At 42.6% G+C, this 11,656-nt stretch overlaps 1 protein-coding gene across 1 annotated transcript; it reads left to right on the top strand.

Annotated features, from left to right (window-relative positions):
- Positions 1 to 6,794: 6,794 nt before the first annotated feature.
- Positions 6,795 to 7,757, top strand: KCNE4 (potassium voltage-gated channel subfamily E regulatory subunit 4; the record flags this gene model as incomplete). The annotated part of the gene is made up of 2 exons (XM_084292341.1): positions 6,795 to 6,817; positions 7,240 to 7,757. Exon 2 carries the CDS (start codon positions 7,266 to 7,268, stop codon positions 7,755 to 7,757), a length of 492 nt encoding a protein of 163 aa, XP_084148467.1. The 5' UTR covers positions 6,795 to 6,817; positions 7,240 to 7,265.
- Positions 7,758 to 11,656: the final 3,899 nt, after the last annotated feature.

The following is an 11,656-nucleotide window of genomic DNA, read 5'->3' as shown; positions in this document are numbered from 1 at the left end:
TTTGGCTTCAGAGTCATTGATTTCCCCAACGGTTAATTTTTTGTCTGTTGTTTTCTTCTCCATTCCTTCCACGTGGGGTGGGTGTTGAGAGCTGTTACACATTACAGTTACACATTACATCTCCGTGCCAGTGCACATGAAAGTCACTGGTATGTGAAGCTTGCCCTGCTCATTTCACGAGGGGGCCTTCCACTCCCCTTCCTTCTTGGTTTCTGCCTATGCTTGTCAAAAAGGCCCAAAGCAAAGTGTCGGAGCCACACTGGGCTCCGTGTGGCCAGCAGAACTGGGAAAGAGCAGGAGTGGCTGGATGAGGCCAGGGAGAAAGGCAATAGATAGCAGGCGGCTGCTACCAGGGAAGAAGGCAGCGAGCTCCCTGCTGAAGTGAGTGCTGCTTAAAACTGTTCCCGGCATGAGGGAATGCATGCTTTCCTCCTTGAACTTCAGTGATGTACAGCTAGGAAGCTAGATGTTTGTCAGTGTCTCTACAAGTGTTCCCTGTTCATCATCCCAGCTTTTCCCAAATTCCTTTCTTTAATTTCTGTGGTCAGGTGACAGCTCAAGGCAAGAACATGAAAGTTTCCAGTGTTTCTCTCGCCTCTATTTTTTATGCTTCTCAATTAATGGCATATGCTGAATTTTTCAGACCATGAAGAAGCTTAAAATGAACAACAACAACAAAAAATATAGAATTGAGGGGACATCTTCATGTTGTGTGCACAGAACATAAATATTTATTTATTTATTTTATTCTTACGCCTTCATCCCCTTCATCTATTTTTTTTTTTAGAAGCCTTTAATGTCAATGAAGGCACTAACTCTGAGCTGCCTAGAGTCAGAAGCAATTCAGAGAGGGTGAAAGGTTGTTCGTGAAGCACCTTTCCACAGCTGGAAGAGTGAGCACTGCCTATTCATGGATGAAACAGAAATGTGTTTGGATTTGTCAAGTGAATTTCTTCTAAATACCACTAATCAAATGTAGATTAGCTTGAATTATTTTTAATGGCATCCAAAATTTGGAATGCTGCTAACTGCTTTAAATCCAAATAGAAGCAAATGCATCCAATGCATTTAATTATATACAGTGCAACTGAATCTAGTATTTGAGATCCCAAGCAAAGAAAGCTTTTCATTTATTTTGTTCTTCATTGCAGTGCATCCAAACAATAATGGTGTTTAAAAATAAAAAGGAGAAAAAAAAGAGAAAGCATTTTCAAGTCAAATGTACCTGCTTCTTGTGTGTCATGTCAAAGGAAAAATGTAAGGTAACATGAAGCGTATATTTCATTTTATTTTATAGAAATATATACCGATAAAATAACTTTGTAAAATATGTCAGCTACAGGAAAGAAAATTGAGGTTGTGATGGCTGTGGACTCAGACTCTTGTATCAAGACACTGAAAAGTCTGTATTTTTTTTAGTGTAACTTTTCTGTTATTGCTATCATGAGAGTTACCTGTCTCTACTCTGTCTGTTTCCAGTCACTCACAGCTTTCTAAATTCAGTTTATGGGTTGAAAAGAAATGTCTGTCCCCAAACACTGCAGCTCCCATAACTGATGCCTTATAGTCAGCGTTAAACTTAGTGCACGCTGTTATTCCAGACATCACTGCAATTTTCTGTTGCTTGTCATCTCTCAGGATCAGAAGCCAATTTTGCTGTAGAGATCTCTGTTGTGTGCTTGGAAGGCAATTGCAATACTACAGGCATTACAGGGGTAATCTCTTGCCTCTGGTAGGGTTGTGAGCACTAGGGCTAATGGCCACCTTGGCTGCGGGGTGTGTCTAAAGACATATTTGAGGTTATTGATTAAAAACTGAGAGCTTCTGGTGCTCTGGGTACAGGGAATGCCTGAGAAACTTAAGTTTTATGATATGGGGGTCTGCTCTGAAATGTGGATAAAACCTGAATTAAAGCAAAATAAACAATGAAGTTTGCAAGAAGGCTGATTCATGCATCTTTCGGACTTATACCTGCATGTTGCCATCAGCGAAGATTGCACAGTACCAAGGCAGAGCTGTAGCATTTTGCTAAGTTTTACACAGTTAATAGCTGGGCAGTGTCGCTTCCATTTGCTATCCAGGTGGTAACACAGTGTATTGTGGATGATACTAAGAAAATTGCCACCTTCCTCCAGAAATTGCTTGCATGAAGTATATCAAAGTGTCATCTATTTCTGCAGCATGAAATACAGGGAAGAGTCATGGAAAATGACAATGAACCTAGAGCTGCGTGAGAATTGCTCAGATGCCAAGCCAGCCATGGGGTAATGCTGTTGCACTTACGCACACAACGGTTATTACCTTTCCAGGTAGTGATCTGCAAATGCATCACAGCGCTGTACCCTCACAGCACATGTAATTTGTAGGTATCATTAGGTCCATTTCACAAGTGGGTGAACGGAGGCATAGGAGTGTTAAGAGCATATAACAAACTTATAAACTTTATGCTGTAAGTGGGCTTCTTAGAGAGGACACACGTGGCTCATGTCAGGCTGCTGTGTCCTACGCTGGGAATAAGTGTATGACTTACTTGCTGTTTTTGAACGAGTTCTTTTATTCCAACACACTCATGAGGTTCACAGAAAATTGAGTTGCACAGAATTTGAAGGAAGCAGGTTCTATTCCTGATTCAACGTTTGCTTTTTGTGGGGTACTACTGTTAACTTTAACAGGCTTTGACTTCAGGAAACTTTGGATCAGATCTTGAGTGAGGCATGTGTTTCGCAGCAGGGCCAGAAGTCAGCACACAAATCACAGCACGGCAGGTCTTCAAATGCAAAACAAAATCAGGGGCACAAACATCCCTTCTTGTTCTGTCTTCCTTTCTCGTGTCAAACCCAGCTCTTGATCTCTAATTTTACTTTAACTGAAATCATATATGAGAGTGGAAAATATTGATCATCTTTCCTGTCTTTCCCTCCCCTACATTGCCTGAAAGGTCTAACCTATAACTTGGTCAATATTTGCAGGACAGAGCTCTCCTCCCTTTTTCTCCCTAGTGGTAAATTCCCAACCATTACTTCCAGTAAAAGTCCACATTCAGGAAGAAAAACCCAATCCCTCTGACTTTCCCATGTATAATTTCTTTCCATCCTATTGAATTTTGATTATTTCCAAGAATGCACGTGCTCAAAACCTCTTCAGAGTCACACTCTTGGCATATACTTACCAAATGGGCTCAGCTTCCCGTAGGAACGAGCCCTTTAATGGTTGTATCTTGTATCTTTACTCCTATTAACTCAGTAAGTGGAAAAAGAAATATAAATGCAGCATCAGACCATGGATTATGACCGTAATGAAGGGTTAGGCTCGTATTTTCCATGGTAGCCTGCAGAGAGTTATCCAAATCTCTAAGGACACTTCATCTTGTCTTGATAATGGATTCTGTCTTTGTTCCATTTTCTGTCCATCCTCAATTTTTTATTTGGAGAAAGGATTCACATTATGTTGTCCCTTAAGCCATGTTGTGAAGAATTTCTGCCCCATGGGATGCTTTGAGCTTCAACTTTTGCGTCCTTTGGTGACGGAGGTTGCTGCCACAAAAGGCTCTCTAGGAGACAGGGACCTTGAGAAAAAAGATTTGGCTTGAGCAACAATATTGTGACCTTTTCATCGTTGGAGTGCCCGTCTGTTCCTTGTCTTTATTAGTATGATTGATTTTCAAAGGTATCTGGGAAGGTGGGAGCAAAAGCATGAGGCTTATCCTCAAAAGTTAGAGCCTAGGTTAGGAGTGACTCAAAGATGGTGAAGAGGAACATGTGAGAAGCAATTACTGAAAGTGTAAGAGACCTGAAAATGGAATTTCAGAAGTTGTGTGAGGTTCGGTTGAAAAAAATAGTCTGAAAGGAAGAAGGGAAACCTTCAACAAGAAATAGATAGTAAATTTAACTCCCAAACCAAAATTACTTCAAGCAAGGTTTTGTGTTTTTTTCTCCCATGACTAACAGTTTTATGTTGTGCAAAATATAACTTGTAACAAAAGTAATTTTGAAACGCAGAGTTGAAAGGCAACAATTTTCATCTTTCTAGGTCTTCAGTTGTTGTTTTAGATTAAAAATGTAGTTCAGGGTACAGATGGAGAAAGCTGACATGGCACCAGAACACAAGTGGCATATGTTATTCAGATGGTTATTCCCCAATGTCTTCCTATCCCTCCTCTTTATCTCTGTAAGAAGGCTCAGGGATTCCTTCCAGAGCTTTTTAAAATTAAACCATTTTTCAGCATCACGGCCTAACAGATGGAGAAGAGTTGTTGTCATCAGCTAGTCAAAGTAAATATAGTTGCAAAGAGTTTTCAGCAACAGCTATGCATAATTATGCAATTCAGTCTTCTTTCCATTGGACTTCAGGGGATTGCATACATGTATGGATGTACCTGGCAAGTCTTCCTGTGTTCTTGTTGGGTGCTGCAGTTCACCTTGGTGTCTTTGTACAGAGCTTCACCTACATGCCTTGGAGCAAATAAGAGACCCTATTTGCACCTGCAGAAGAGATGGTCCACCTACTGCTCTGCTGGCTCACCTGTGGGGGCTGAGGGGTGTTGGTGTGTCAGGATGTCTGAGATTGCTGCTCACGTTCACGTGGGTGATGGCCTGTATCCTCTGTATAACACTGGTAGCAGCAGTAGCTTTAGTTCTTCTTGTTCTCAGGATCGCACAGCTTCAGAGATGTTTTACTGGGATGTTATAGTCAGAGAGAAGGAATTTGTGCTGAGTGAAATTTCACTGACCCAGCAATCTCGGGTGTTTCCTCACCATTCTCTGAATGTCCTTCATAGAAGGGTGTTGCTAAAAACCTGATGCATTGCCCTAAATTTCTCAAATTCCAAACTTCTGGAGCCAAATAGGGGAATATATGGCAACAAATACACTCTTTGGGAAAGTATCTGTTGCATGGAGCTGAGAAAGATGTGAAATAAAACTTCTCAAAGTTAGCCAGAAAATCCAGAGGCTTGCTCTGGGTTGTGCTTCAGCCCACCAGTTCATCTGTTCCTGCTGCCTGCTCAGTAATTTGTCAGAAACAGGGAAGAAGTATCCAGACTTGGCAAGCTGGTGCTGCAGACAGATTCTGTCAGATGAAATCCCAATAGACACTAGTCCAACATCAACAGCTCCTGAGCTATCACATGGGAATGTGCAGGGAGATAAAACCAACATCCTAAAGGGCGGATCCTCTATTTTAAGGGGCAGAGAAGGGAATCTGGCTAATGTATTTTTTTTTCTCTATGGAGTTTTTCAGAGAAACAATGGAAAATCCTGGTTCCAACAGATAGAATTCTGTCTTTTCTTGAATTTTTAACTTAATTTAAAGTGGCTTAACTGCTCTCCCTTGCTTTTTCCTATATGTTAAGAGAGGTTAAGCCTATCTGCCTTTACCTCAGAGAGACTGTGAGGGCAGAGGTTGGAAAAGAATTTGCCATCTATGCAAAGAATTCACAAGTGACTAGTGGGGTGGGGGGAACTCAAAAAAAACCACCACCACCCAAAACCAACAAACCAGACCTACCATTGGGAAACTCCAGCACCAGTCAACTGTTTTCTGGAAGTGGAGTGTCCTGTTACATAAACATCCTTGAAGCTTTGCAGAAGGGGTGACATTCACATTACATATGTGGGGCCTGACTAATTGGGTTTTGTGTGTGAAGAATGGGGATGGAGAGGGATAAGGAAGTGAAATCCCCAAGGTGCAAGCAGGGCCTCCTTCTTCCCATGGCCTATACTGTTGCTTACGTGTTGAAAAGGGTCTCAGCGCCTCCTGTACCACGGAGCCGATGTGGGAACGCTGCACATCCCCGCCTGCATCCGAGCTCTGCCCTCCGCAGCAGGCCGGGGAGCCCAGGGTGTGCTGCTCAGCCCCGCAGGCAGCTGCAGTGGGTGCAGCAGTGACTCACGGAGCAGAAGCGACTCACCTCTGCCCAGAAGTGGTTAACGTCCCGTCACACTAAAATCCATGTTAACTCCATGGTCCTGTCCGACTTATGCATAAGGAGCAGGCCGGCTGTGAAATTGCTGCCTCCTACAAACGGAGGGAGGAGGGAGCTGCTAACTCGAGGAGCTCGCAGTTGCCCTCTGGAGGAGGCTGCGTCTTTCCACTGATGATGTGAGGAACCAAAACGCCATCACTGCTGCTTGCATGCCTGAAGTGGGATGGCACCAGCACCCCTCCCTCCAGACCTCACTGCAGACCCAGCGCCCTGTTCTCCACAGCCCTGTGCCTCACGCAGAATGGATCTGCAGCGTGAGATCCAACTCACCCCTTTGTTCTGTGCACGCTTGGCGAGGCTCTGTCACCAGTCCCAGGCAAAGAAAATAACCTGTTTCCTCCCTTGTCTCCTCAGGGAAAACTGTGTGCATAGCAGGCATGTAAATAACGTGAAAGAAGCTACTATAAAACCCAAATGCATATTTTCTATAATTTATGACCAACACAGGATAATGGCTTGCTGGTTTTTCCTGCTGCACAGTAGCTCCCGGGGCAGCAGGTCACACTTAGCAGTTGGGATGGCAGTGAAAGGAACAGATTCGGAAGGTGAAAGAGCCGCTGCTGAGCTGGTTAGGAAAGAGTAAAATCTGAATTCCCAACTCTTTTTCTTTTCACAGCTGTTAAGAGTTCAGTGGGTTGAACTGCAATCCTTCAAGTTCATCTGTTGACTCCAACACAAAACTATTATAAACTGTGCCTCTAAAACACGTGATGAAATATTTCTTGAGAGCTATTTATTCCAACTGCAGCAGAGGAAAGTTTTCAGAGCACCCGGCATTTGGGAGAGGAAAGGTCTCCTGAGCTTTGCAAAGGGAGGAATTATTTGCATACCGACGTAAGTTGATTTTTGATTTTTTCCTGCACCATTCAGTAAAATAACACTTATAAGCTTTCTCCCCCTATGGAAACATGGTCAAATAGTACAAAACTATATTTAAGTGCCTGGAGACTCTTTCTATTTAGTTTTCTTTCTTCTTTATTTATGTGGATTGGGGGATTTATACTTCAGAATATTACTTGCTATGGTTTAATATTAAGTGTCTTATTTCCCTCTGATGTTCTCTTTATCTGGGTATCAGTTCATTCAGTAACAATATTACTGCAGAGGTATGACAGACAGCAAGCTTCAATCAGGTGTGTCCTGCAAGCCTGCAGTAACAAGTAATAAAGAATAGCTTGGGGGTATATTTCTTTAGATGTTTCTTTAAATCTTTGATCTGAAGTTTGATCTTTGTATCCACACCAATTCTCCCTCAGGCTTTAGCTGTGGTAATACGGTTTCCATGCTGAAGATGGACCATGCAAACGTGACCTCAGCCATGCTTAATGCTGAGTCCCGCAACACAGAGAAGAACAACAGCAATGAGTATTTCTACATCCTGATCGTCATGTCTTTCTATGGGATCTTCCTGATAGGGATAATGCTGGGCTACATGAAATCCAAAAGAAAAGAGAGGAAGTCTAACTTGCTTCTGCTCTACAAAGATGAGGAGAGAGAATGGGGGGAAGCTGTGAAACCTCTACCAACCATATCAGGGCTGAAGTCTGTCCAGATCCCCATGATGCTGAACATGCTGCAGGAGAGCATGGTGCCATCCCTGTCCTGTGCCATCTGCTCGATGGAAGGCAGCAGCGTGAGCTCCGAGTCTTCATCCCCAGACGTGCACTTCACCATCCAGGAGGAAGTGCTGGATGCTGAGCTGGGGGAAGTGTCAGAAACACTCCTCAACGAGAGCAGCGAGGGCTCCGCAGAAAACATCCACAAGAACTCCTAGCACCTGCCGGGCTCCCTTGGTCAGCAGCTGAAGCATGAGTGGAGCTCCCACTAAGAACTTGTGGTTCAACTTTCCTGCTCTCCAGTAACTCCACCAGTATCTGTGCCCTGGGGCCCGAGGCTTTCCTGAGGGCTAGCAGGACAAGGAAGCAGTGGTACCAAGCTCCAAAATGTAACTTGCACATAATTGGGATGCTTAATGTTATTTTTTCCATTATTATTTCCTACAATAAGAGCTAAGAACAAGGAGGATATATATACATAGATATATATTTTCTGATGAGGTAACTATTCCTGGCATATCTCTGCATATTTCAGAATTCTGAAAATATCTGGGAAATGTTTAGAGAAGTTACCCTAGCACAAGAACCTGGCTGTAAAAGATGATGGTGATGCTCATTCACACAAAACTGTGATAGACTAGAATTACTTACTTTTTTTTTTTTTTTTTTTTTTTTTTTTCTATAACAAACTACACCCAACAGCAGATTTGTTCAATGGCCTCAAAGGCTGAAACTTTGTTGATGCTGGTGTTGAAGGAAGATTGATGCATGGCTGGAGATTGACTTTAGGCACAGAAAGAATGAAAGAGGGGAGCAAAAGAGGAAAGGAGACTCTGTATTTCCAGGACGTTTGTAAAGCCTAGGTTCAGATCCATGCCACTACATCTGTCTTTGCTTAAGTTGTACCTGTGCTGGCTGGTTCATGTATGCCAACTTCTGCTGCAAGCCACCTATTGACTCAGCTAATAGTAGGATTTTTTTTTTTCCTTTGTATTTTTTAAAGACATGTACATTTGATCACTAAAGGCAAAGATCTATAAGTTAAAAAAAAAAATAAATCAAAAGATCTTTGTTACAAGGTGCAAGATCTAGAAAGGCTTGAACAAATGCTGCTCTTTTACATCCCTTGACAAATGGGTGGAATTTGGAATAGAATTTAACCCAACAGGGGTGAAATCCTGGCCCCACTGAAGTCACCAGCAAAATCCTTCTGACTTCAGGGGACAGGCACAAGATTTTGTGCTTCTCTGTTGTAGTCATATTCTCCATCTGAGGTCAGTAAAACTGTGCCCATTTACATCACTAAATAATCTGGCCTTTCTGCTCTATTTAAGCCAGTGTAGATAAACATTGCATTATGTCTTTTTTTTTTCTTTTTTTTTTTCTTTTTTTTTCCATCTCGCATGTGACACATGCATTTCTCTAAAGTCATTAGTAACTAGTTTTTAAAACTACCACAAACTTCCCCCCCTAATTTAATGGTACTGTGGTTTTTCAAATGCTCGTGAACTTAGTTACTAAATTATTGCACTGTTAAAGGAAGTAATGTTAATATTGTAGCAATGTATGGTTATTTCAATCATACTTTATATTTTATAATAACTTATTAGTATGTTTGGATTAATTCTGAAGCATGAGGGCTAAAGAGCCTGAATCTACAGTGTTGCACAGCAGAAACGCTTGCAAAATGTCTCCAGATATTTCCTGTGTTAAAATAGCTCTGTGATTTATCCACTGGCATTAGAGCTCGAGAGACAGCTTGAAAAATGAGTGCTGAAGAGCAGGAACAAGCTGAGGCGAGAGTCTGCTGTCTGCCTGCCGTTTCGTTTAGAGGGAGAAAGGTGCTTGGCTGGACGGGCTGATGCGGTGTGATGATCCTGCAGAGGTGCCCCCAGGCCGCAGAACAAAGGCTCCGTTGTGCTCCGAAGGGGCCTGATCCAGTTCAGCCTGAAGCCAGCGGGAGTTTTTCCATTGACTTCAGTGAACTTTGGATCAGACCATATAAAGCTTTTTGGTAGATTTACTCCAAAAGGGGCTGTTTTAAGTTTTGAAAGAAGCCAAATTCAGTTTGGCACCTTGCCTGGAATCACTTGAATCCTGAAACTTTCCAAACGAGACTGACATGCGTGAGTTGTCACATTTTCCATTGCTTTCTCCTTCATCCTCCTACTTTGGTATAGATGTATTTGTATCTGTAAAAACCTGATGTATATAATTCCTAACATTGAGTTGTATATAATTGTCTCATGTATTTAAAGTTTATTGTTTCTACTGGCACTAATTTTTATTTAAATAAAGAAACACATTCCCTGGAAAAGTGTCCGTGTTTGTTCACAATTTCAAATAGATTTCAAGAAACGTGACTGAGCAAAATCGCTACAGGATCTTTTTCTTAGCCTCTTTTGAAAGGACTCCTTGTGTTTGGCAGCACCACAGCATTGCAGGATGGTCACAGGCTGGGCTGGGCACTCCTGTGCTACCCAGGCTCTGTGCCGGGCAAATTCCTTGCTCCCAGCTCCTGCCCATCTGCAGGCAGGGCTGCAGTGATGCTGAGTCCTCTTGCAGAGACCTGAGACCTGGGGCTACTGCCTACCCGTTGAAGAGGCTGGCAAAACTGACAAGCTGCAGTGAAAGCTTTTTTTTTTTTTTTTTTCTTCACTGTAGCAAATTGTGTGGGATAGGGTTGCGGTTACTGCAAGTATCTGACATGGGTTGTTGTTCCCACTGACTTCCAGTACTTGGCCGTGGTACGTAGCTGGCTTTGCCACAAGCTGTGACCACGGGTCTCACTGCTGCTCTGTCATTTCCAGCAGCAGGGACAGGGGAGGATTCAGGATTCTGGCTCCCAATGAAGGGTGGAAGTGTTTAGAGGCAACTTTGCACTTCCCTATCTCCTTCAAGCTGTGACAGTATGGATGGGGTCACAGGCACTGGCTGAGACCTACTTGCATGGGGGGAATTTTAGACTGCTTCAAAAATCATGTCGTTACAAGGTTATATCTGCTCATTTTCCCACAAAACCTGTTCCCTTGTACTCTGCTCTCCTCACTCCCTCCCTATCAAATCATTCTGGAGCCTGCTCAAAAGCTTCTGTGGACGTAAAGCTACCCATCAGCTATGCAAGCAGCAGTGTAATCTCCTGGGACATCCACCATGTCCTGGAAAAGCAGGTCAGTAATGCTGCATCTTCCACATGTACCCACACAGCTCAGTGTTTCCATTGCCACAATAATGAATCAGACCGTGTCTGACAGCACTGGTGATAAGAAGGAAAAACAGAGGAAAATGTAAATTACAGCTCCACTTTGTGGATCAAAAAGCTATGTTATTCCAGCAGTTTCTTGTGTTAAATTCCCTGCTACAAAGGGAAACACCATTTGCTTTGGGGTCTATTTATACTGAAGTGAGCTGGTAAGCATGAACTTGTGACCACCGTGTCGTGGACTGCTATGGAGCTATCCTTGGCCTGTGGGGCTCAGAGAGTATACGTGATAGTTGGGCATGTATCCATTTACTAGGGCATTTCTCTTTGCCCAAATAAGTATTCTGATGGCACCAGGGAAAAAAAAAAAAAAAAAAATCTTTAAAAGTTAATTTGCATGTGCAACTGAGTGTAATGATGTCTTGAAGACAGCCTGGTGTCCAAGGCTGTCAGGTCGTTAGTGCTCTGAAATAGAAGAAATGTTGCTAGCCTTGAAAAGCTATGGACAGAAAGATGGAAATTGCTCCCATTAAGCTTGTCTCAAAATCTGCTTGGCTACTAAGGAGAAAAAGGTGGTAATAACCTTTTTTTTTTTCCTTTCTCAAAAATAATAGACATTTGCAGTGTGCTTCAGTAAGTTAAACCAGATTCACAGCTAATAGATCTTCTCTTGAAGGCAATGATAATTGATTGTAATTGAACTGAATTGGGATGGTTTTACTTTTACAAATGCACTTTCTTGAAAGAACACAGCAATTAGGCTCCCACTTCCTGGTAGTGCTGTGCCTCAAACACTTGCTGGAATAGTTAACACGTATCTCCTTTGATAGACCAGGAAACGTTGGCCACGTGTGGCACAGTCGTGTGGTTTATTTCCAGGACTTACTGTAAATACAAACCCTAGCTTTCAAGATC

This window comes from Netta rufina, assembly GCF_964035555.1.
Source record: "Netta rufina genome assembly, chromosome: 9".
Lineage (NCBI taxonomy): Eukaryota > Metazoa > Chordata > Aves > Anseriformes > Anatidae > Netta > Netta rufina.
The sequence above is the reverse complement of the archived record's forward strand: the minus strand, read 5'-3'. Positions and strand labels throughout refer to the sequence as shown.